We start from the raw sequence: 25,117 nt of genomic DNA on the forward strand, positions 1-25,117 counted from the left end.
GATCATTTTTCTTTGTTGTGTTATTTCTCCTCTAAGCCGCCAAGGGGCTGCATACGTAATTCCCAGAATCATCTTCCTCCGGATGCTCTATCAATTCTCCCAACTTCCCATTCCTCCTCTTAGCCAGCGCACGATATGTCCCCTCCTCAACTACCTTCCCATCCTCAAGCACAACCACATCATCCGCAACCTCCATCATCTCCGGCGAATGCGTGATAATAACAACCGTTAGCCCGGACTGTTCAGCAACAAGCCTCTTGATCGTCTGCTTGATGATCACCGCACTGGTCCGGTCAAGGGCCGAGGTCGCTTCATCCAGTACGAGGACTTGCGGTTTGCGCACGAGCGCCCGCGCGATTACAATGCGCTGTGCCTGGCCACCCGAGAGACCGACCCCTCCATCCCCAATAACGGTTTGATACCCTTTTGGCAGCGAAGAGATGAAATCGTCTATCCCCGCAGACACGGCCGCGGCGCGGACGCTGAAGAGCGTACTGAGTGGGGAGTGCGGATCTATGCCGTAGCTGATATTCTCCATAATCGTGCCCGGGAAAATCGAAGGTTGCTGCGGGACGAGGGAGATGAGTGAGCGGAGAGTCGGGGTGTGCAGGGTGCGGATATCGGTTCCAGCGAGGGTGATAGACGGGTTTGGATGGAGGGGGTTTGGGGCCGGTGTTTCGTAAAGCGAGAGAAGGAGGGACGCGAGCGTGGACTTTCCGGACCCGGAGCGGCCAACGATCGCGGTACAGGATCCGGGTCGGATGGTGAAGGTGAGGTTGCGGAGGACATAGGTGTCGCGGCTGGGGTAGCGGAATGTTAGGTTTGTTAGGGTAATAGGGGCGGCTTCTGTGGGTGCGAATGTGCCGGCAAGTTCGTGGGAGGTTGTGGGAAGGTCGATGAGGCGGAAGAGGCGGCGGGAGAATTCGCGGGCGGTGCTTATTTGAGGGACTACATGCTGTCAGTTCATGCTTGAGACTGTATTGAAAGGTCTTATTTTTAGATGGAAGGCATACTCCATGTCAGGACAGTGGCGGCATAGCCGATGCTGAAGAGGAGGACTGAGTTGGTGGAGGTGACCTGGTCGACTGTGAACTCGTTGACCTGGACTAGGGTTACGCCATAGTAAAAGATCAATGCTGCTCGGGTTAGCTTTCTGCTGTCTGGTAATGGTTGGACTGGGTAGGACATCTTACCAGCAACGAAAACAGTCGTGGATTCAACTAGGCCAAAGAGAGCGCCGGTATAGACTGCTTTTCGAAGCCCTAGCCTCAAGCAGAACGCCGCAGCTTTCAGATGCTTGAGATGGAAGTACGGCTCTAGCGTCAAGGTCCGTACAGTGCGTAATTCTGCAAATGTCTCGAGGAAGACCTCGGACGTCAATGCCCTAGCAGCAGTACATCTTCGATCCCATATCCCGCTTGTTCTCTCGAACCCCATCGTGATGGCATAGATAACTGGCCCACAGGACAGCGCAACGAGCGTCAATTTCCAGCAAAGCACTAAACTCCATATGATGGACATGGCCGTGACAGTGGAAGCAATGAGAACGAACATACTGAATCGGGCGACGATGTCTCGAACTTCCTCCCCGCTTTCGTGCAAGCACGTAGTAATCTCCACGGCCGTATTGCGTTCACCTTCGAACCACACGCGAGGCTGGTCTAGGACTCGGCGGAGTGCTTGCTTCCGGAGAGAGTCGACCCAGCCCTGGGCGCAAACGTCGGAAAGGTAGAACATAAGGTAGTTTGTGAATGCGTCGCCGATCGCCACGCCGAGGACGGCCAGCGCCCACCTTGTGGCGTCATCCTGTCCGTTCCACCAGGTTTGGTAGAGTCTGGAGAGGAGATACGAGAAGATTGGAGTTGCACTGGCGTGCGCTATGATGCAAAGGAACGCGACGAATAGTAACAACCGCTGCTTGTTACCTAGACTAGGTAAGACTGAGCGCAATGCTCTTCGTAAAGGGTTTTTGACGGCCGGGGTATCCCCAGACTGGAATTTTCGTAGTCGACGCTTGAAGCGCCGGCGGAGGTTAGCAGTTTTTGATGAGCCCTCTAGACCGGTAGTTTTGTTCTTTGAGCCGAGGTCTTCCAACTCGATATCAGCGTGGGTAGCTCTGGAGCCTATTCTGGAAGAAGCATCGCCCTCAACACTGTGACGGTTTAAATTGGAAGAATCCCCTCGTGCGTCTTTTCTGACGTACGACTTGGATGGTAGTGGTAGCTTGAAGCTTGAGCTTTCCTTAGACGATATAGTCGAGTCTGACATCCCGGTGTCGTCTCCTTGATCTTCATCATCTCGAAAGAAGTCACTCAGGGTCGACTCTCCTTTGAGCTCACCTTTGTACCCAGCTTGCACGACGGAACCTTGTTCCATAACGTAAACAAAGTCACTGTCTTTGATGTGAGACATGTCATGAGTAATGATTATCGTTGTCTTGCCCTCTCGCCATTTGCGAATGGCGCTCATGATCTGGACACGATTGACACCATCCAAAGCACTAGTGGGCTCATCCAGTATAAGCACAGGAGAGTCCCGCAGCCGAGCTCGGGCGATTGCGACTCTTTGTTTCTGCCCCCCGCTGAGAGCATTCCCTCCTTCTCCGACGACGGTGTCAATACCTTTGGGAAGCTTCTGGAGGGTGCTCGCTAGCATCGCTAAGTTTGTGGCTTCCACCACATCCTCTTTCCGAATATCATCGCGATCATGCCTTCCGAAGGCAATGTTTCTGAATATTGACTCGTTGAAAAGCACACTTTGTTGTTCGACGTATGCAATGTTGTTTCGAATCCAGCTGACCGCAATATTTCGTATAGGATGCCCGTTAATCAATATTTCGCCCGAAGTTGGTAGGTAGAATTTAGTAAGCAATTGCCCAAGTGTACTCTTCCCAGAGCCGCTCTTGCCAATGACAAAAGTGGTTGTCCCAGCTGGGAAGGTGAAACTCGCGGCGTTCAAAACCAGTCGATCTGGTTGCGAGGAGTACGAGAATGACAACTGCGAAGATTAGCAGCGTATGAGATAGCACACTTGGTGACTTACATCTTTCACCGTGATATTGCCATTGCAATGCTTCGGATGCAAGCGTCCTCGCATCTCCTCCGAAGACGACTCCTCCGACCCACTAGATAATGACTTTTTCAAAGCAGAGGCGGCAACTTTGCCTTTCTCCAGAATCAGAAGGTGTGGCATCATAGACTCAATAGCCTGAGCGGCGGCAGAACAGGTCCAGAAAGTTCTCACGACGTCACCTGCCCCAAGCTTCCCCGATGTCACAAGATAGCTTCCATACCAGAAACCCTGCACGAACATGGCGAACATCATAAATCGCATGGCAGTGATCTGGATGGCGTTGAGATTGGCTATTTTGATGTAATGCGATGCAGCCTTGTCCACGCGGCGGCCAAACTTCTCTTGCTCAAGTCCTTGTGCATTCAGACACTTCACGGCATCGATAGAAACGACCGAACTATTAACAACTTTTGACGCTGCCTTGAGTTCATTTTGTTGACTTTCGATGCGAGCATTAATCTTGGATGAGAGATACGGAACTATCATCATAGCGATTGGGATTCCAGCAATGATAACCAAAGTTAGATTCCAGGAAGTGTAAAATGCCAGACCGAGGCAGGCGAGGATGCGGAAGGTGTATTGCGAGACAAGCGCTAGAGATGCCGATGTCGCGGTTTGGAGTTCCTGTATCTGGCTGCGAGACGTTAGACAGAAAACAAACGGATTGAAAAGACGTACATCTGAATGCAACCTAGAAAGGTGCGAGCTCCTTCCTCTTGCTCTTCGAAGAACCGCTGGTCCTTCTTCAGCAGCCCTTCGAACAGCCTGTTCCGAGCATTTGCCGCCTGAAGTTCCCCGAACGCCACAAAGAGAACAAAGTAGATTCCATTGAAGAACCAAGCGTACACACCCAGGGTCAGGAACTCGATACACAGTCTCACAACCCTCCGAACCAGGTCTTGACTGGTGATTTCACCCCTCCCAAAGTTCGTGTACTCATCGAAGACTTGTCCGAGGATGATGGAGAAGAAAGGAATAGTGAAGCTAGCAAAGAAGCAGGTGATAGTGGCTACCGCGAGAGCCAGGACGTGTTTCCTAGTCGTGAAATTGGCCAGTGGCGTACTGAACAGGTTCCGTAAGTAGTTCCTCAAAGCAGTAGCCATTATGGCTGGCGATGAGCGGAGTTGTCACTTCATTGACTTCGGTAGTAGGCATCTGCAGACGGGAGCGGTCGACACTAGTCAGATATAGATGAGAAAGAGAGTAGAACACAGAACCCCTGTAGGAACGTGTCGCCATGTTTTTCGATTCCTTAATCCTAGGAAGAAAGAGGAAGCCCTCGTGTTTGATCGCTTTCGTCCTGTGTTTCATCTCCCCGCGGCCCCAGACCGGCCGCATTGAGGTAGTTGTATGCAAAGAGTCAATGGGCAGCGCATTAGTATTGTTCTTTCCGGCCGCGGTTGGCTAGCCCACCACCACTACTATCCTGCCGACAAAGAAATCTCACAAACATACTTCCATCTTTAGAAAGGACCCCATTAATAATCATAGAACACCATATGGCATGGCAGGTGTACAGTAGCACCAGCGGCGCCCCATCAAAAATAGCTAACCAATCTCGCCGCTATGCGGCACGGCCGGAATTCGCCGTCCGCCTACTTACGGTACAGAACAATTCGTAATGATTCGTGATAAGTGGGTTGGAATGGAATAGGTTCTAGATTCTAACAGCCGGAGTCTGGAGGGGAAATGGACGCGATTATGAACTGGACTTCGCCTGTGCCTGTGCCTGCTCATAAACCCAGTCGTTAAGACCAGCGCGGTTCCTATAAGACCAATTAGCAAGGGCCACTACTCCGCTGTACAACATGAACTACGTACCTTGCGATCTCAATAGCGTAGAACTGCATCCGCATCGCTGTAACCCATTTCGTCAGTCAAACCACCCCTACCACGCCAAGTACCTCCCCAGCCACGTGAACTTACCAAAAATTGTGTTGTCCTGCTCGTACTCGGTCTTCGGGTTTGCCCGCAGCATTGTTCCGAAGTTGAAGTCGTGAACCTTCTTCTCATACTGGTTGATCCAGTTACGCCACTTCTCCTTGCCCTCCTTGCTCTTCATCTCATCTTCGTTGATCGTTGCGGCGGGGTCGAAGTCGGGGAATTCCTCCTTGAAGTGCTCGTAGATCTCGTCGTCGATTTTCGTCAGGCGCAGCTGGGATCCCGGAACCTTTTCGAGGATGGACCAGTATGTCATCAGGTGTTCCACGGCTGCGAATTGGTGAGCGATGTGACGCCGGAAATAAGCGGAGGTGAGGTGAGGGGAAGGTCACGAACCCTTGACGGCGAACTGCTTCTCCATCTGAAGGTTTCATTGTCAGCTTTGTCCGAAGGGCGGGCAATTGCGATAAGGGCCTACATCATCCAGGTTCTGCGCCTGCTCGGGATCAAAGGGCTTCGACATTTTGGCGGTTTAATGATCGGACCACTCGAATTCTCTAGGGTACAGTTATATAAGCGGGGTATGTACTTGAGAACAGCGATAGATAGTATGCAACGACTCAAACGCCTGGATAGCCCCGCGGTGGTCGATTTTTTTGCCGAGAATTTGTGCTCCGCCAACCCCACAGACGTCATTGGAGCGGTCTTGGCGCTGCCGTACCTACCTAATACGGTACCTAGGCGGAAGGGCCCCGTACATCTCCATCGTCCATCCTGTACTCTTATGACTTCGTTTACCGGGGACAATGTCGAATTATGTCCCTGGGACAGTGTCCAGATAACCACACTTATAGCCCACTCTTCTAATGCATTCTCATACTTACCTACTGCTCCATCAGGAACCCTGAATGGAGCCACGCTCGTATGGACACAATGCTGGCCTTAAGTAGGCATGGCTGAATGAATAAGGAGGGGTTGGGCCTTGGGAAGTTTCAGCCTGTGCAACAATGTCAGAAGTGACCTGTCACCCAACACTCTGTTGTAAGGTTGTCCATAACTTCTTCCCCTAGCTGTGTTCTGTGTGATACTGCTAACTTGTTTTGTGGCTTTCGCAATGTCTCGCAGTGCAATTGAGCCTCCAGACGTGACCTTTTGTCCCTTTGGAGTGTGGCGTGTGATGACTATGCAAAGGAAACGGGAATAACCATCACCAATAAGGAATTTCCTAAGTTCTCCAGGCTCGAAGAGCTGTCGCACCAGCTCGATGCGGAGAGGGATCATTTCCAGGATTTTCGAATGAAGAGGCGGCCTCTTCTCCATACCATGTAAACTATCCTGACACCTTTTAAGAGTTGGGGTAATCTCCTTGGAGATGTGGTCGCTGCTGCTTTTCCACAGACCTCGTCAATTATGGGTACCAGGCGGCTGTTGATCCGAAGCGCGCGAAAGGTCAGCGAATCATTGGACATGTTATCCGACCTCTTCCAGAAGTTGTTAAAGTCTTGGTCAATTTCCTCCGTGTCTGTGACTCTGTGCAGCATCTCAGAAATTGCTGGGTGGTCTCTTCCGTCATGTTTTCTGCGGTAGTGATAACATCTCTCGCAATGAAACGTAGCCGCTTCAAGGTACAGCTCGCTTTTGGTACTGATAAAATAAACGACAAATACGCTGAGCGACAGCCAGCACGAGGCCCATATTCCTAGATCAGATTCAGAATGACGCCAAAAAATGGATTGACATTGAGAAGATCTCGCTGGGCGAGATGGTGATAACTCGAAGGGGGGTTTCTCCTTTCTCCGCAATACCGTAATACCTACCTGATGATCCCGCTTCCGAGCTTCCTCCAGCCTTACCCTCTGGCCTCACTTATTCCACAAAAAAAAGCCATGGCCGTGGTCCAAAGTACTAGGTATACATGTCAGAGAGAGACGAAGTCCATGGTCCACTGCTCAGGATTCCCCATGGACATACAGCCACGATACTTCCGTTTTGACGCAGGCACGCTCTCAATTGTGGTGAGCAACTAGTTCATTATTTCAGCAATCCGACCATGGCCAGCACCCACATTTTCATGGAAGCTTGTATCCCTACAGAAACATATCGTGTCCCAATTCCAAGTTTCCAACAGTCATTATCTGTACTACCCATGCATGATGGTTATGGGCCAGGAACCATCCATCAACGTATGGCATGCTGTGGGACTACACCCGGCCATGTAGGTGACTAAGCAGGGTGGGTGTCCAAAAAAATAAAAAAGGAAGTGCGCCGGCCGGGGTTCGAACCCGGGTCTCCACCTGATCCGATATCAGAAAGTGAGTCTTTTGGACCCACCTTCCTTATTGGGAAGGAGGAATACTGAACCACTATACTACCGGCGCTCTGGTGATGTTATAAATGTTTGTTTGTTACGGTTTATATTCTAAAAATCTTATCTCCAAAAAAGAAGCAAACCCTACCTTTTCGGCCATGAAAACGGTTGAAGTGTCAGGATTGTACTTACGATACTTATGTGTAACTAGCTGACTGATCAGGTCTTGTAATACTTTTAGATAGCCTTTTTTTTCTATCAAATTTGTGGGGGGTTGCGTTTAGAAAGGCGCGGACTTGTCGAGACTAGGCATGGTGGTGAGATTTTAGGGTCTCTCCAACGGCCATGGCCGCTGTATAAATCCAAACTAATGGGTCCGTATAGATCAGGGTATCCTGTCTATATCAATGTTCTGGTGACTGGGGGTGTTGGTGGAAAGTGCTCGATAAGTTGACCATGGTCGGAGAGCGGCCCTCTTGTATATATTTGGAGTCACGTCAGAGAAGTAACACGGGGCAGCGTCAACAGCGCAATAGGCAGCAAGAATGAAGCTGCCAATTAACGATTATATTAAGCACGTAAAGACCACCACACCATAATGTTACTGACCAAATACCATATGCGTATGCTTAATTCGAAGTTGGTACAGTCTTGGCCACAAGTGCCCTAGCTTGCGATATGAATGCAATCACTGCAAAGCCAAGAGCACAGAAATATTACTATAATATCAGATAAAAAACAAGCAGATAAAGATATAACTGTGAAGTCTAGACAAGCGACCAGCCAAAATAAAGGGGGAAAATAAATATTACAAGCCAGCTCAGCAGTCTTATCACGACGAAGCAAGGACAACATCCCCAATATCCGCAGGCGCAGCCCCATAGAAACGCCCGTACGCAACCATCCGAGGCCCAGACGCAGGTATCTATTCTTTATCTGCATGGGACTCCGCAGTCCACACCGAGGGGTCACGACCCAGCTCAACCTGATAAAGGCATGACAGAGCCATATTAGAGTCTGAAGCCTAGGCTCCCATCCTGACCTCCACTCGCAGGCGATTCTGGGTATCTCTCTCGCCCTGCCCGGATACTCCTCGCAGGTATTGAGCACACCAGGAGGTCAGCCCTGCACCTTGCACCGTCCAGACGACCGGGCCCTGGCCAGGAACGTCGCTAATATAACCTCCTCGCAAGCGTTGCTCACTCCCGGGCCGAGTATTGGACCAGACCCATTGCGACGGCAAACAGGATAGTGGCGCGTATCCCGTCAGAACAATTTCTGCCTCCTGACCACGTCTCCTGGTCCCCATCGAAGGTTCCGTGGCCCACGATTTGAAGTCCAGCGGGAGGCCGATGTGCTCCAGGAGGAAAGCCTGTGCAGACCTATCCTGGGCTCTATGGGACCCAAAGGCCGGGGAAAGGTATGATTACCAGCTGAAATAACGCAGAGAGATGTTGAGGAGTGTGCGAAAGCAAGGATATGATTGATTTTGCGGTAGGATTTGGTGTAGTGCAAAGCTTGCTAGCAGCAGGTATTCAAGCTTATTGTATATCGGACCCAGAACAGTATTGCTTAGACACTGCACTTGGCCATGGTCACAAAGCTCTTTATACCTTGTTATGCAAAACACGTGGAAAGCCCTCTATTTCAATCATGGCTGCTGGAAACCAGAGCAATGCGCCATCGCCCGACTCTCGAGCAGCTGTTGCTCTGGTGGAGCCGCCGCCAATACCCTGATGCTTTTAGTCCCATCCAAGCTCAATACGGCTGGCCTGGCGTGGGGAAATTGGTTGACTAGATCCTTTGGCTTTTATTCTACAATAGCCTAATGCTATGGTGACCATATGCCGGTTCTGGCCAGGTGTATGCAGAGGGACTTCAGGCTGCCTGTGACTGGAGAGACCGTCCGGTGGACAAGATGGGAAGGAGCGATCCAGTCCAGTCCCGGGGCCTTCTCGTGGCTGACTCCCACACCTGGACCCTGTCCCACACTCGCTCGGGGCGCCATTGCGTCCTTTCCCAAACCGTCCTTCATCAACTGCGCATCGAGGCCAATGAGCCTTTGCTGCAAGGAAACACTCACCGATTCCCCAACCTACACCAACAGCGAGACTGGAGCTCCTGTTCCATCCACGTCCTCTTCTCTTGAACCTGTTTCAGGTTACTTGCATAATTTGACCGCTGTTGAACGACTCAGATACCTCTTGTGTTACGTCCACGGCCCGATCCGTTGTTCCACACACAAAAACCATCTGATATCACCCGACGTACGATTAAATGTCCTTACGCGATGCCGAGGCTGCTAACCAAGACGGACAGTCTGACGACGAATATACGGAAGACCAGACCATAAAGGAGGAGGTGGTGTTACGAGAAGATGATGACATTGGCCCACCGGTAGACCCCGGCTGCCCGGATTTGGAGCCTGGAGACGACGATACGCCGGAGGTTGAACCGCATCAAGACGAGGACACTACCTTACAGATACCGGTGGTGGAAGTTGAGGAACCGATTCAACAAACGGAAGCCAGGGACGACTACCAGCAGCTACTATCTTCATTTCATGCTACAGACCGTCACAGAACGGCGCTGATACCTACAAAACGAGAGAATACACCGGCAAGCCCAGTGAAAAACAAACAAGGTACGACAGACACCATCCCCGGCTTTGAGATTTGATGCTGACCTTGCCGCAGTCAAAGTAGACCATCCAGCCAAGGACGAACCTGAACAGGAAGGCGTTTGCACCCATCAACATTCGGATATTGTACCAGATTGGAATGACTCGGTAGAGGAGGAACCTCATGAAGACGACAACATCACCATACAAGCGCCGCTGCCAGAAATAAACGAATCACCTCGACCTACTAAATATACTTCGGGATTGGACGAAGCGGTTCAGACTGCGAATGTAATATTTATTCCACCATGCCGATTCGCTACACTGGGATGATATAACGAAGAACATATCATGGGTGGGACGCTCCACCTACCACCCGATGAGAAAGGCATCAGAAGTGGACGTTGTTGCTTTCCTCAGTGCAGTGATTCCGGAATCTACGCAAAGTGTCCTCGGAGATGACGACATCACGGAACAGAAACTGATGAGCCTACCGCCCATTGATAGGACAGAAGATAAGTGCGGCGTGTATGGCTGCTATGTGCGCAGGGTCGGAGGCACTGGTGGGCTCTATATCGGCTCCACCACTTGGAGTCTCCGGCGGCGCCTACACGAACATCTCTATCATATGCGGAAGGCTCGGCAGCAAGGCAAAGCAAGCGGTGCCTTCTATCAATACTACTTGAACAATCCAAGTAGTACCGCCATCTTCTTCGAGATAGCGTCGTGGCCAAAATCCGAGTGTAGTGCATGGTTGGTCCGGTTATTGGAGACGATTATAATGTTAATTCTAGATACCTTTGCACCAGCGCGAGCATCACCGACTTACAATGTCGGCGAAGAGCAATTATCTGATCCAATGGATAAAGTTGATTCGCGATCGAATCACTTTGAGCCCCTCAATTCCGCCTTGCCCACGAAGCAGACTCTGAAATGCGGCCTCGGCCGGAAAGCTCGTTGGCACGGAAAACGCTGGATATGATCACATTACAGTCCACAAGAAAGCGAATGCTCAAATGTTTGTGTCAAATTGGACAACGCTTGTTAAAAATAGACAGACCTCATGTACATCATAACTCATTCCTATACATCATCTCGGGTGTGGTCGATGGCCATACACACAAGATCTCCAATCTCATACTCAGAGCAACCACTGATACATGCAGCAGTAGGGATGCTACCTGCATCCGTACATCTGTAGTCCGCAGGTTGATGGCCGCAGCCACAATCAAAAAGTACAACACCCACGGATTAACAGCCAAGGGAGAACAAGGCTGCAGTACCATGGCAATCTTGGCAAGAAACAGAGCCAACTGCACTGCAAATAACGGTGGATACCACCTAGAAAGGCGCCGCGAGAGGGAATTCCTGCCCGGCGGGGGAGGTAGCAGTCGGATAGGAGGCTCGACAGTAGTCGGCCCGACTTGTCGGGTCTCATTTCTGGGTGGCGACACTGGTGAGACAGACTGTGCACTGGAGAACCGCGGCCGGACAATCAGATCACGATCCGGACTGAGCGAGCTTCGTCTTTCTGTACTATCCACGTCTTCGAAAACGGGGGTCAAGTCTCCGACGGAACCGTTGGGATCATATACAGAATTGCGGCGGAGGGCAGGGCCCCGCGAGAAAGACTTTTTCGGAGACACTGCCTGATCGAACGGATCGACTGTGTCGTCGAGAGGACGAATTCTGGAGCTGGTGTGCACATCAGGGGTAGAAGCATTACTGCCGCTCCGTTTCGTGCGCAGGTTCTCGTTAGCGCCGAGGCCGCTGAGAACCTCGTCCGCAGACGGCCGCAGATCAGGATCAACTGACAGCAAACGCCAGAGGAAAGTGTAGAGTTGCTCGGGCAAATCAGGACGAATGCGTCCTTGGTCAAATCCAGACCAGTCCATGATCTCCTCGCGAAGCTTCTCAAGGTCCTCCCTTTCTTCGTGGATGAGATCGGCATTCTGGTATGGGAGTTGCCCGAAGCACAAAAAGTACAAAATCATTCCAAGGCTGAAAATGTCACTCTTGAAAGTGAAATTGGCGAAAGGACCATCGGGATATTCCCGTCGCAGCACCTCTGGGGCACAGTACGACACAGTTCCTGTCGCGCCAGTAGACATCCGGATAGCATCCTGCGACTGAACTTCGCCGAAATCGCTAACCAAGACGCGTATGCCATCGTTAGTCTTGTGCAGCAGACAGTTATTGGGCTTGAGATCGCGATGGATATATCCGCTAGCATGGAGATATCGAAGGCCCGAAGTAATGTCCTTGAAGAACGAGTATATCTCATCGAAATGCAGTTTGCGAGGTTCTCTCAAGTCAATAGGCACTTCGGGACCGCCCTTCGACCTCCGTCGAATACGCTCTTTCAATTCCTGGGGGCTTGTAGAGGTTTGCATAGAGCCGCAAATGTAATTGTGTAGATCCCCCGCATTGCAGTACTGCTGGAGGATGAACGCGCATGGGACGCTTGGTCCGAACGTAGTGATCTTGGCGTTCTCTAGCCATACATGGCGGTATGAGACGAGATTCTGATGAGAAAGATGCTGGAGCGTCTGGACTTCGATAAGGACCTTTTCGAGCCATTCGTGGTCGTCGCCGACGGGCACGCGCTTACAGGCGTAGTGCCCAAGGGACACGCCGTCCAAGACATGCTTTACCAGCAGCACCACACCCTTCCCGCCCTTACCTAGCACAGTTTCTTCCACAAAGAACCTTTTGAAATAGTCCGGAGTAAACGCCGCCGACGAGATTCCGTGTCCGGCATGGACCCTAGACTGACCGGATTCGCTCGAAGCACGATCGGCGAGGACAGGTTGCACAAAACGTCGAGTTTGCGACTGCGACGTGGTCGGATCTAACGAGGGAGGAGGGAGGCTATTATGGAGCATGCGAAAGTATTCGGGATTGACGAATTCCTGCTGCGATCCGGCATGGTGGTTGTCTGGACCCGCAGACTCGTCGCGCAACGGCCTGCGACAATACGGGCATTGCGGATCGTGATCGTCTCGCTCGTCATCGGTGGCATTTCGAAGAACTAGCTGCTTCGAAACCGGATCGTAGACCACAACGGAGCCGTCATGGCGCCTGGAATGATATCAATGAGGACCGAGAATTTGACGGCGGTCGCAAAGGGGAGGCTTACAGAACAACATCGTGGGAAGAGGAATAAGGAACAATGGCGCCGTCCGCCATCATAGATCAGAGCGGCATGTCTCCCGAGGAGAGAAGTGAAAGGCCATAACCAGGAGAAGAGAGTAGGTGTTTAAAGAAGAAAGGCGGTGGTCTGTCCTCCAAGGTGAGGCAGTTGCCCATAAGACGGTGGATGGACCTGTGGATGCGATGATCATGACTGCTGCCCCACGCGAGACACGTGAGCCAATCCCGTCGCTCCTTTATCCCCTGTTTGCTTGCTACGAAATACTCGCTTACTTTACCGATCAGTTGGAAAAAATATAGACTAAGATCTTGTCATGATATTTGTAAGGGGTATCTAGATAAGTGATGTCGTCGACACCAAGCTCGATGATGGGTCCTCCCGGAGGAAGCATCCTTGGAGCATGTACGATGGAGGCAGCCCAGAGGCCGACACGACGCTGTGGGTACTGTCTATTGTTATTCCAAGTGGGCTCGGTCAATATGAACCGTGCCACGATTTCCGCGCTGTGTTCTCAGGCTGTTTCTGTACAGCTGTCAAATAGACCAGCCGACCGGCCAAGCAGGAATCGACAGCTAAGCGTGCAGGGCGTCCTGCGACGCTGGTGTCAAACAAGCAGGTCAGATATGACTTGTGCAAGCTTGCCGAAGTTGTGAGGGTTTGATATGATAGGGGGCTAGAAGGAGCTCACTCCTCCCCGCTTTCATCGTCGCTGACTTCGAGGTTGGCGATCGAGTCGTCGTCGCTGTCATCATCCTCGTCATCGAACCCCTTGAACTCTTCCTCAGAGGCGGAAGCGGACTTATCCTGGCCTTCCTTGTCTTCTCCCGCATCCTGAGAGGTCTCCTCAATCTTGCGCTTCCGCCCCATCTCGCCAAGTCTGCCTTCACGGCCTTCGATCTTCTCGCTCTCCTCACCAGGTGTGTGAGGAGGAGGGGTAAACCAAGGAATCTTGCCTCGAAGAAAATCGTTGATGACCATCTTGGCAACACCATCGAGATCCGGCTCGCCTCCACGAAGAAGCCTGCCACCCTTTCTGGCGAGGATGCTGAGGAACTCAATGGCATCGCTCGTTTCCTTGATGCCATAAGTGCGCTCAAGGTGCTTGGGCTGCACCTTCCTGAGAATGGCCGGAATATACTGCTCGGGGTTGTCGACGTTTTCAACACGGACCACACCTCTGAGAAGGATATCCTCAGGGGTATCTGTCTGACTTGGCGGGACAACACCAGGGCAGTCGATGAGGTAGATCCGCTTCATCAAGGTGATGTATTGCCAGACCTTGGTCTCTCCAGGAATAGGAGCGACTGTGCACACCTTCTTCTTCCGGAGAGTGTTGATGATTGACGACTTTCCTGTGTTAGGATAGCCGATGAAGCCGACCGAAATTTGCTTTCGGTCGGAGTGGAGAGACGAGAATTGTCTCAGAAGCTGAATAAGAGATCCTTTACCGAATGAGTTGTTGATCGAAGCGTGGAAAGCTAGAGTAGGGTAGTCCTTGGACAGGTGGCGAACCCAAGCGGCCTGGTGTACAAAGTCAGCACACCATCATGGTAGAAAAACAGAAAAAACGAAACAGGTAATGATGTGTGAAATGTTACTAAGAGTGCTGCTATGAAGACGCCGATGGCGAAGCAGTACTCAACTCACGAACAGAACACTGCTCGGTCCTTAACGATCAGCTTTCAAGACGAAAGCCAATCAGCCTAGCTTCAGAATGAAATTCGGCGCGGACCAGCGTTGATATGCCAAAGCTGTAACAGACAATACTTCCATTGAGAAAGCGTGACACGGAGTCACAGAAGTAGACTTGACTTAGCGATGGCATGGCCGGAGCCAATGGAAAGATCGAAAGAATGAAAACAGCATGAAGCAGATAAAACTTACCGCAACGCCAGTAGGCACAAGATCACACTTGTTGAGGACAAAGATCAAGTGCTTGTGAGGTGCCTCTTCGCGGATGTATTTTTCAATACCTCTGCAGCGTGTGCCCTCGGGATCGCGAGCATCGATAACGTGAATGACAACGTCAGAGGAATCAATGACCTTGTACAGCTCGTTCCAGATTCTCTTGGATTGACCCTTGAGGAAGACAGCCTCACGAGAAATCGGCATCGTGCCAATTCCGAGGTCGGCAGCCACGTCGTCGCCCGCAACAGCAGCAGTGCCGTCCTCAAAGGTAGCCTGGTTCGACTTCTCAACGTAGCTATCGTGCATCTTAACAGTCTCACCAGCCAAGTCTTCGAGAGACGAGACACCGAGTTTGACTCGCTTTCTTTGGGCTTTGGGCCCGAATGTGTCGCTGAACGGCGATGTTTCAATCGCCATCTTGGCCTCATGCTGCTTAAGTCCATTGACCGTCTGGTTCTCCTTGATCAAACTCATTGGCAGCTTGTTTGTTTTCAGGAGAACCTGATACGGATCGGAAGCACGCTCGGCGACGGCTTCACGGAACGAGGACAAAGCCTCTTGCGAGATAACTCGAGTATTACCGAACCATTTCCGGTTGGGTTCTATTCTAGCGACCGGGGCCTCACGAGACTGGTACGAAGCAGCAACGGTGATGTTTCCAGCGGCGTCACGTCGAGGCTTGCCATCCTTGAGCATATTCAGATGCTTCACCTTCTTCGCATCTCTTCTCAAATCAGCCGCCGCACCGAGGACTCCATCAGATGAAGCTTACCTGTAGAAATTTTCACCCTTGACCCTGACATTGGCCATGCCATCGTTATCCTTACCCTGCCGGGTCCGGCGGGTGGCTTCCTTCTTCCCTGTACCCATTCTTTATGTATTCCTCCGACAACCTGGGAAATCAGGAGAAATAATAAGGGTGAAGAAAAAAAAAGGTTGGCGAAACGCAGAGAGAAGAAAGAGAAAAGTTGCTGGGGAGAAATTATTTTTTGACGGCGCCAAGCGGAGCAGCGCACGGACCAAGGGCGAGAAAATCGCTTCGATCTTTTTCCGGCCTTAAGCCAGACAACCGCGCTGCTCACCAGCTCAAACCGCCGGGGTTGTGAGCTCATAGTTGTCACCCATACTTACATCCCGCCTCTTTTTATTCCAAGGCCTTTAGCCTCACACCTAGGCATCCCGCCACAATGTCCCTCTTCCGTCAATGCCGCACTGCCACCGTGCAGCTCCGCGGTTTCTCTTCATCCTCCGCTCTCCGCGTTGGACCAGAATCGCCCAACTTCATTGAAGTCCCTCGAACAATTCAACCGGATCTTCCCCCAAAGCCTCGTGTCAAAGGTACACTGCCAGTGCCCCGAGAGCTCTTTCCCAAGCGACGAGTGGACAAACCTAACCCGCAATACATCGCCGCCGCCGCACCTCTCCCTACCAAGCAAGAAAATATCGATCCAAATGAGCCCCATGCCGAGTACCGAAGCTGGAAGCGCAGTATGGCCGACATGAGGAGGCAGAACTTCGAGGAGGGTCTGCTGGAACTACACAACCGGCAGCAACGAACGGATAAGACAATGGAAGAGCGGAGTCGGGCGAGGCAAAAGCTACGAGACCACGTCCTCCGACAGCCTGACCGAGAGGATGAACTTCTCACCCGGCCTACAATTCCAAAGGCTATGCTACCGAAGCGCACTCCTGTGCTGCCGGGCGGAGGTAGAGATAGACGTCTCAAAGCATCGCAGCGCCGGACTGAGCGGAAAGCGCAACTAAAGGCAAGTGAGCGCCGTGAATCGCTGCACACGCTTTACATGAATGCTCGCGAATTTATCACCACGGAAACCCAGTTGGCGGCCGAAATCGAGAAGATCTTCCCTGAAGGAGAGAACGAAGCTTGGCGTAGTGATAAAAGCAAGAATGGCGAGAACATTTGGAACAGGGGATTTCCCAAGACTATGGCATCCCGCCTTGGTGAGTCTCATGGCGAGGCGGCGCGAGAGTCGGAGCGATGGGATGTTGTCCAAGGCAGGATCAAGAAGTTGGGTGAGGAAATCACTGGCGGAAAGATCTGAAGTGTTGAACACTTGTATAATACTGTTATTTGCATTTAACTCGATATTTGTATTTTGATTGCACCTATTTTACACCATGTATACCAATGCTTCATGAACTGAACCCAGGAGTCATCCGCGAGAAGATATATTCAAAAGACACAAGCGCCGTCGCTATGCAATAATAAGAATGCCCCCCCAGAGGCAATTATCCTTCTTTCAGAGAAGTACTCATATGCTACCCGAGCCCGAGCCCGCAGCGAGAGCAGCACCCTGTGTGGCGACTGGTTTCATGACGTTAAAGGAGCTTGCCTGTCGTTTTGGAACCTCCTCGTCAATGAAGCATCCCAATCCCGCAAAGGCCTCGAGCATGGTTCGTGAGTAATATTCTTGCAGGTCGTACCCACCTGCAAGCATCCGAGTGTCCTGCCGGATAGGATCAAGATACGAGGACGGATAGTGGTCCCGCAATGTGTAATAGTCTCTTTTGTTTGGAACCATACCGCCAAATGGGTCGTAAGGCTTCTCGGGCTCCGGGGTCTTGATCTTCTTGAGACCCTTGATCAAACCAGAACCGCCCTCTTCGGCAGTGACGGCGCCAGGATAAGCAGGCTTCTGAGCATCTGTGCCGCGTAGAGCAGCTTGTTTCTGCCTGATTCGCTCTTCCTCGCTGCGCCGGGCTGAGGATTTCTTGAGCATGACTTTTTGCGCGATTGCAGCGGCATCTCCTGCTCGCCCCTGCGCAAGGTTGTTGAGATAATTTTCTCGGCCGGCCAATAGTTCTTTCCGTTCGTTTTCGTACTCTTCCTTGGCTGCCTGCCGTCGCAGACGTGCCAGTTCTTGTTCGTGGTTCTGACGTTCTTGGAACGAGGAGACCTCCTTCGCCTCGAGTGCTTGGTTGGCACGGATAGACCGCATATTCTCCGATGCGTAGCTCTGAAGGTCTGCTTCGGTTTTCGCGACATCGATTCTGTTGACGAGGTTGAAAATGATTTCCTCTCTCTGCTCTAGGAAGTTATCCCAGTCCAGCTTGGAATCGAACTCTTCTTCTCGGCGGTTGAGGCTTTGCATGGTTAGCACCGACTTAGCGGAAGCCAGAGAAGACGACTCACACCGTCATGACTCTCCGCCGTATATCGACCTCCCTCTCGACATGTATATCCTCAAAAGTCTGTTTGCGAAATCGATTCTTCCTCAGCGTCTTGTGGCACCCGGCCACCGGGCAGTTCGCGGGGCCGCCGGAGAATATCCGGTCCACGCAGGACTCGCACATCTTGTGGTAGCATTCTGGGTTGATTAGGAATCGCATATCTGGGTTCAGGTACCGCGAGGATTTGCAGACGGGGCAGACCTCTAGAGACGCCGTGGTTAGCTTGGACATGGGAATTGTAATGCATGGTCGGACCCTACCATCTTCATCCCCGCGATTTACCAGAGCTTCACGAGAAGGAGGCATGACTGTGGTATCGCTGCTCAGCACGGCAGGCAGAAATGATGCCTGTCAAGCAGTGATAAAGTGACGAAGTTGAAGGCAACCTCAGCGAGCATCTGTCGGTCATCAACGGTCCACGAACCAATCAGACCGAGGCTGAACTGTTCCGCGCGGCGGAATTTCTTTAGGTACTTTTTGCCGCCCGCCTTTCAAAAGTTATCCCCTCGCTCAAGTCCTCACTTTTCACTTACGAAGTCAGTCGCGAATCCCACTTTTTGGTTCCCGGATCTCTAAACTATTTTTGATTCTGTGCAAAATGGGTGTTCCGGACAGCAATATCGAAGGACTTGAACGCCGGCGCCGCGAGCTTGAGGGCAACATCTTACAACTGCAACAATCTCTTTACCACTGGAGGACATGGGAAGCGGAGTACGAGGGCCTGAAAGAAGGCATAAGCGACCTAGACGACGATGCCACAACTAGCGACTTTTTACGAGTTAGCCGCGATTTCTGCGGGACGTTCGTCACCGAGGACGAATTTCGAGTGATCATCGGCGAGAAACAAGGCCTCCAGCGGAATAGAGAACAAGTGGCCGCCCTTATTTCGCGACGAATCGACTATGTGAAGGACAATGTTGATTCGATGGAAAAGAGATTGCGCGCGGCCGAGTCTCAAATGGAAGCCTTAGATTCGGCTGAACAGCAACCGCGGAACCCAGCAGAGGATTTCCCGATGAGGGAGATTATTGAGGAACTTGACGAAGACGGGGAAATTATTTCGAGTACAACTACAAACCCGGGGGACCAGGCTTCGAGCCTGTTAGAGATCCTGAAGAAGGCTGGTGTTCAGGACATACCAGACCTCCCTAAGCCGGATACCTCCGCATCTACCGAGTCGCAACCGTCGGAGCCTACACTGGAGAATGATTCTGCTATAAATCCTCAAGAAACGGGAAATAAGCATGATGATTTACCGGAGGCTGGATCGGAGCATGTCCCATCCGCAAGGAACGGGGTCTCTCTGCCTGTGACTGCATCAGTGACTGATGCGGCCGAAACCCCGGAAGAATCTGAGAGAGAGGTTCCGGTTGTGGATGTTGACGAGTCGCCAGAGGATGCCCAGCTCCGTCGTGAAATGCTGCGGTATGGTCTGGATGAAGTTGGTGCGGTAGTCGCCGAGCTTGAATTGGATGATGATGCAAGTGAGGTCTCTCTTGAAGACTACGATTCATATCCATATGACGACGAAGACGAAGATGAGGAAGATGAGTATGGACGCACTATTGGGCCCGTTCTGGACGAAGACTATCATCGGCAGATGCGCGAGTTGGAGGCGAAATTGAACGCCCGGGGCATGTGGAATGTGGGCAAAGATTCCGCATCGCTCCCCATACACGTGAAAGAGGATCTTGAGCAACCGGCCAAGGTTAAGATAGAGAGGACCGTGGAATCAAATGACGAACCGGCCCCCAAAGCAAAGTCAAAGAAAAAGGTTGCTTTCGCCGAAGAGCTTGACATCGCCCCAGCCCCCAAACCTCCAGCGCCTGAAAGCAAGAAGGTCGTTCCTCGCGAGCCTGATGTCCCCGTCTTATCGGACTCTATCATTGAACGTACAAAGCCGGAAAAACCCTCTGGTACTGCCACTGCACCGGCCCCAAAGAAAACCTCTCGTTTCAAGACAGCTCGCGGTACTGGAGAAACCATTGCCGATGTGAACTCTGTTGCACCTCCAACCCTTGGTCAACGCAAAACTTCTTCACTTGGACCAACCCCGGCAATGCCTTTATTTCCCGCCAAGCCCGCAGAACCGAAACCCTTCTCCCAGCCTATCTCCGACATCACCGAAAAGCCACCGGGTCCTGTGACTCCCACCGGACCCAAGGGCAAAATCCTTGCAGATACCCTTGTCGAGCGTGACATTGCGGAGGGAACCGCCACAGCTCCAGAGCCAGACGAGTTAGACGAAGAACTTCATCGGAAAGAAATCGCCACTGAATTTCACCGGATGAGAAACAGAATGGCCAAACAAAACGGTGGCTCCCTGGAAGATGATGATGAACAAGAGTTTGTTCCAGTTGAGGAACCGCCAAAGCGAATCAGCAAATTCCGGGCTTCTCGGATGGTATAACCCGAATATAACAATTATAGACACAGATACCCGGCAGTATTTCCCTCAACATATAGACATGCTTGCATACTCCAGACATTGGATTCATATTTGATATTGAAGATAAGCACTAGGGATTCTACAATAATCGCAATGGGCATACCATCTCCTGTTGGTATATCCATCGTCGAGAATTCCAAGATTAACGACAAGGGCTCTCTGACTGCTTTCATTTCCCGACTGTATTGGGCTCGGTCGAGTACTTACGGTCTGGAATCGATGGATCTGCGGTTACGTTTCACCCTCTACATCAATTCAAGGCGTCACGCAATGCCGGTGGGCCATATTGCACTCGTCAATCATTGCCTGGTGAGTGTATCGGTAAACCGGAGAATCTGGGCCGCACAACAGGGTTGTAACTTGTGGCGCTGTACCTGTACTCGAAATAGAACAGGACCCTGGCGGCCCGGCCTAACTCGATCGATTCTCGGAGCGTAGTACGTGGAATGCATCCGCATTGCTGTTAAGACTAGGCAGTTCGAGCATCCCAAAGGTCATACTCCGTATATGAGCTCCTTGTTGGTTGGTGCCTAGATTTATAGTGTCGGAGTGCTCCGCCTGGAAGCGATGTATATACTGTCGTCAAATGGCAATCCCTTCCTTCTTACCAAAGGATCATGAGTTGGTTATCCTTTGAAAACAAGAATAGAAATGGACCGAAGCCTTGAGCGGGGCGTGCGTTTGCTCCCCGCGGAGAAGAGACTGGGGAAGTATACAATCACCTGCGATATTTATCAGCATCGAGACATCATCACTCTTCGTATTCGTGAACATAACAATATCCTTGATTAACCCCAAAGTCTCAACTTCGGTCAATGGTTATTGTGCGCATCGAACCAGGCAGCTATAGATGGATCTCGTCAAAACCATCGTTCTGGCCTCCACCTCGCTTGTTGATAAAAATGACGTGGATAGGATCAACATGAGCAGTTGCCTGAAGAAAGAGGTGTACGTACCCAGTCTGACGCTGGCCAGGACCAGGATTTGAATGAGATGTTTGATTGAAATAGAAATAAGCAAAGCCGTTGGCGCGATTCACTGGGGCGGCCCACCGGGCATACCGGGCGAGCCAGTTTTCCCACACCGAGCAGCCCATCATCGCCCGTCCCTGTTGACCTCTCCACTGTCATCTCCATCTCCTCATGTCTGATGATGTTGACCCAGCAAGGGCACGCTCACTGCCTCGTCTCGCCTCGATCGAGCGAATGGGCTATCAGATCTGATATGCTTTATTAATGACTTACTCTGTATCTTGCTCCACGCTCCACCCTGCGGAGGACTTCGCAAACGCAGCCGTGCCTGGAGGAGTATGATGCACTCACCATTGGCAGGCTAGAGACCCATCTTGCGAACGCGGGCTACGAAGGTGTCACCTATACGGTAACTTCCCACTGCAACAACAGCATATCCGGGGTGGTTTCTCCCGGACAGCGAGGACAAGGTTAAACCGGTAGAGCCTTTGGATTTCGCAGTGGCGTCAGCAGCCTCGACCCCGGCTGTGGGCTCGTTAAGCCCATCAGTGCCACCTGAGCTCGTGGATCAAACTGCAATTTGTTCGCACTCTCGCAGAAGCTCATCTGAACCATGAATCCGAGAAGCGCTGGCCAAGGCAGAGTTATACTCGACCCAGCATCCACGGATGGCCCACCTCACTGTTGCCCTATTACCTGTATTGGCCTCGCTGGTGGCCTAGTGGCAGGGAGATATGTCCCGGGACTCAATTGACAATAAATCGAGCTCCACAAGTATCAGTGACGTCTAGCACTTGGAAGTTCCAGGCCCGGGTTTCTCGGCCTGGTTACAGCCTGTTTACGCTTTCCCTGAGGAGGTCTTATTGGGTCAACCTGGGATTATTCTCCCAGGGTTCAACGCTTCATAGATGCTATGACCGCATATGCTGAGCTAAACGACCCGGAGCACCCCCCCGAAGTTATAAATTAGCTTCCTCCTTCCAGAGCATATTCAATCATCTCGAGTGTAGGCAAGAATCAACTTGACTCTTCCCTTACACTCGCTTTGCCGGTTTCACTTGGCCATGGCCAACATGAGGAACTTTGCTGCTTTCGCAGCCTTTGCGGCAAGCGCTCATGCACTTGTTCCTCGCGATACCAGCTGCTGCTTCCACCTCACAGCATCTGGTGGTGCATCGGGCCCTGTCGGCCAGCTTGGTGATGGACAAAACCGTGTCGGCGGCGACTCTTCAAGCTTGCCCGAGGGCCAGTACTGTATCGACTCAGACGGCTCTCTCACTGATGGAAATGGACGTGGCTGCATATTGACTCGTATGGCATTGACCTCAGATCATCAACGCTGTGGAAAAACTTGCTAACTGTTTATTATAGCTCCCACAACACAGTTCCAATGTGACTTGGGCGGTACTCCCACACCAGGGTTCTCCGTCGGCTCAAGCGGCATGCTAGGTTACAATGGGCAAACCAATTTCGTTGCCTGTGCAACAGGTGAAAACGGGGAGTTAAACATCTACACATCGCCGAACAGCGCGGACGTCACAGGCTGCGTTAGTGTTCAACTAATGGCCGATTCCTGCTCAGGAACAGGGCCAGGCGCGGGTGGAGGCACGGGTGGAGGAACCGGAGGAGGTCAAGGCCCAGGACAAAGTGCCACGCCCAGCGCTCCCGGTGGTGGTGGTACTGGAGGAGGTCAAGGACCTGGTGCTACGCCTAGTTCGCCCGGTGGTGGTGGTGGTGGTGGTGCAGGAGGAGGCCAAGGTCCTGGTGCTACTCCCAGCTCTCCTGGAGGTGGCGGTGGTGCTGGCGGAGGTCAAGGACCTGGCGAAACACCTAGTTCTCCTGGTGGTGGTGCTGGCGGAGGTCAAGGCCCTGGTGCTACTCCTAGCTCTCCTGGCGGTGGTGCTGGCGGAGGTCAAGGACCCGGTGCCACTCCTAGTTCTCCCGGAGGGGGTGGTGCCGGCGGAGGTCAAGGCCCTGGCGCAACACCTAGTTCCCCTGGCGGCGGTGCTGGCGGAGGTCAAGGACCCGGTGCCACTCCTAGCTCTCCCGGCGGTGGTGCCGGCGGAGGGCAAGGACCTGGTTCTACTCCTAGCTCGCCTGGAGGTGGTGCCGGCGGAGGCCAAGGACCCGGTGCTACTCCTAGCTCTCCTGGCGGTGGTGCCGGCGGAGGCCAAGGACCCGGTGCTACTCCTAGCTCTCCCGGCGGTGGTGCCGGCGGAGGTCAAGGACCTAGTTCTACTCCTAGTTCACCTGGAGGTGGTGCCGGCGGAGGTCAAGGACCTAGTTCCACTCCTAGCTCACCTGGAGGTGGTGCCGGCGGAGGTCAAGGGCCTGGTTCTACTCCTAGCTCGCCCGGAGGAGGCGGTGCTGGAGGAGGTCAAAGCCCCAGTCAAGGTGCAACACCGTCGTCTAGTGCTCCCGGAGGAGGCGGTGCTGGAGGAGGCCAAGGCCCCAGTCAAGGCGCGACACCGTCGCCCAGTGCTCCCGGAGGTGGTGGAGCTGGAGGAGGCCAAGGACCTGGCCAGAGCGCTACTCCCACGCCAAGCGCTCCTGGAGGTGGTGCAGGAGGTGGTGGTGGATCTCAAGGTCCTGGTCAGAGCACTATGACTGTTCCAGTTATCTCGCCTTCTCCTTCGCCTAGTGCTCCTGCTGGTGGTGGTGGATCTCAACCTGGCCAAAGCACCGCGACTGTCCCCGTTGTCTCGCCCTCGCCTAGTACTCCTGGAGGCGGCGCCGGAGGAGGCCAAGGACCTGGCCAAAGCACCACGACTGTTCCCGTTGTCTCGCCCTCACCTAGCGTTCCCGGAGGTGGTGCAGGAGGAGGTGGTGGATCTCAAGGTCCTGGCCAGAGCACTGCCACTGTCCCAGTTGTCTCTCCCTCGTCTAGTGCGCCTGGAGGTGGCGCTGGAGGAGGCCAGGGTCCCAGCACCAGCACCGTCACAGTCCCAATTGTCTCACCATCGCCAAGCGCACCAGACGGCGAAGGTCCCGGCCAAGGCGCTTCACCCTCGCCCAGTTCTCCAGGAGGCGGCGCCGGCGGAGGTGGAGGAGGTGGCACAAGCACTGTTACTGTGCCAGTTGTCTCACCATCACCGAGTGTTCCAGGCGGCGAAGGTCCTGGCCAAGGAGCTTCACCCTCACCTAGTGCCCCAGGAGGCGGCGCTGGAGGAGGCGGTGGTCAGAGCACCATGACTGTCCCGGTTATCTCGCCCTCGCCGAGTGTCCCCGGTTCTCAAGGTCCTGGTGGAGTGCCTGGCGAATGTGCTGATTGCCCTTCCACAGCAACGATTTACACAACCGTCATTGTTGATTGCAGCACTGAAACTCCTGGTGTCCCCGGTGGAGAGTCAAACACGCCGGGTGTCCCTGGAGGAACCGAGCCTGGTCAACCTCCTGCTACTGGAGTTCCCACGGGTCCTGGTGGTGGAGGTATGATTCCTACTGGTCCTGCTGGCGGCGGCGGCGGCGGAGGTCAACCTACTGGTCCCGCTGGCGGTGGTGGAGGAGGTCAACCTACTGGTCCCGCTGGCGGTGGTGGAGGAGGTCAACCTACTGGTCCCGC

The 25,117-nt window shown here is 52.7% G+C and overlaps 9 protein-coding genes across 9 annotated transcripts in view; 4 read left to right on the top strand and 5 right to left on the bottom strand.

Moving 5' to 3' along the window:
- Positions 1-31: 31 nt before the first annotated feature.
- DSM5745_04891 (ABC transporter ATP-binding protein) lies at positions 32-4,175 on the bottom strand (the record flags this gene model as incomplete). The annotated part of the gene is made up of 4 exons (XM_026746907.1): positions 32-948; positions 1,014-2,997; positions 3,043-3,706; positions 3,751-4,175. 4 exons carry the CDS (start codon positions 4,173-4,175, stop codon positions 32-34), a joined length of 3,990 nt encoding a protein of 1,329 aa, XP_026604387.1.
- A 596-nt stretch (positions 4,176-4,771) lies between these two features.
- On the bottom strand, positions 4,772-5,476 carry DSM5745_04892 (polysaccharide biosynthesis domain-containing protein; the record flags this gene model as incomplete). The annotated part of the gene is made up of 5 exons (XM_026746908.1): positions 4,772-4,838; positions 4,894-4,930; positions 4,999-5,283; positions 5,350-5,374; positions 5,432-5,476. The coding sequence occupies 5 exons, from the start codon at positions 5,474-5,476 to the stop codon at positions 4,772-4,774; spliced, it is 459 nt and encodes a 152-aa protein (XP_026604388.1).
- A 4,062-nt stretch (positions 5,477-9,538) lies between these two features.
- On the top strand, positions 9,539-10,863 carry DSM5745_04893 (uncharacterized protein; the record flags this gene model as incomplete). Its single annotated transcript, XM_026746909.1, has 3 exons — positions 9,539-9,905; positions 9,958-10,172; positions 10,225-10,863. The coding sequence occupies 3 exons, from the start codon at positions 9,539-9,541 to the stop codon at positions 10,861-10,863; spliced, it is 1,221 nt and encodes a 406-aa protein (XP_026604389.1).
- An 88-nt stretch (positions 10,864-10,951) lies between these two features.
- On the bottom strand, positions 10,952-13,070 carry DSM5745_04894 (protein kinase IKS1; the record flags this gene model as incomplete). The annotated part of the gene is made up of 2 exons (XM_026746910.1): positions 10,952-12,962; positions 13,021-13,070. The coding sequence occupies 2 exons, from the start codon at positions 13,068-13,070 to the stop codon at positions 10,952-10,954; spliced, it is 2,061 nt and encodes a 686-aa protein (XP_026604390.1).
- A 649-nt stretch (positions 13,071-13,719) lies between these two features.
- DSM5745_04895 (putative GTPase NOG2) lies at positions 13,720-15,813 on the bottom strand (the record flags this gene model as incomplete). Its single annotated transcript, XM_026746911.1, has 3 exons — positions 13,720-14,556; positions 14,920-15,667; positions 15,716-15,813. The coding sequence occupies 3 exons, from the start codon at positions 15,811-15,813 to the stop codon at positions 13,720-13,722; spliced, it is 1,683 nt and encodes a 560-aa protein (XP_026604391.1).
- Positions 15,814-16,130: 317 nt separating this feature from the next.
- DSM5745_04896 (uncharacterized protein) lies at positions 16,131-17,006 on the top strand (the record flags this gene model as incomplete). The annotated part of the gene is made up of 1 exon (XM_026746912.1): positions 16,131-17,006. One exon carries the CDS (start codon positions 16,131-16,133, stop codon positions 17,004-17,006), a length of 876 nt encoding a protein of 291 aa, XP_026604392.1.
- Positions 17,007-17,216: 210 nt separating this feature from the next.
- On the bottom strand, positions 17,217-18,441 carry DSM5745_04897 (TFIIH/NER complex subunit TFB3; the record flags this gene model as incomplete). The annotated part of the gene is made up of 3 exons (XM_026746913.1): positions 17,217-18,048; positions 18,098-18,338; positions 18,396-18,441. The coding sequence occupies 3 exons, from the start codon at positions 18,439-18,441 to the stop codon at positions 17,217-17,219; spliced, it is 1,119 nt and encodes a 372-aa protein (XP_026604393.1).
- Positions 18,442-18,733: 292 nt separating this feature from the next.
- On the top strand, positions 18,734-20,545 carry DSM5745_04898 (prefoldin-like protein; the record flags this gene model as incomplete). Its single annotated transcript, XM_026746914.1, has 1 exon — positions 18,734-20,545. One exon carries the CDS (start codon positions 18,734-18,736, stop codon positions 20,543-20,545), a length of 1,812 nt encoding a protein of 603 aa, XP_026604394.1.
- A 2,083-nt stretch (positions 20,546-22,628) lies between these two features.
- The window catches only part of DSM5745_04899 (putative GPI anchored cell wall protein), a gene marked incomplete at both ends in the record, with an annotated part of 3,621 nt that continues 1,132 nt past the window's right edge, over positions 22,629-25,117 (top strand). The window contains 2 exons of the mRNA XM_026746915.1: positions 22,629-22,866; positions 22,927-25,110. Of these exons, the coding sequence (XP_026604395.1) occupies positions 22,629-22,866; positions 22,927-25,110 (2,422 nt within the window). The remainder of the gene's footprint in view (positions 22,867-22,926; positions 25,111-25,117) is intronic.

This window comes from Aspergillus mulundensis (assembly GCF_003369625.1).
Source record: "Aspergillus mulundensis strain DSM 5745 chromosome Unknown scaffold_4, whole genome shotgun sequence".
Classification (NCBI taxonomy): domain Eukaryota; kingdom Fungi; phylum Ascomycota; class Eurotiomycetes; order Eurotiales; family Aspergillaceae; genus Aspergillus; species Aspergillus mulundensis.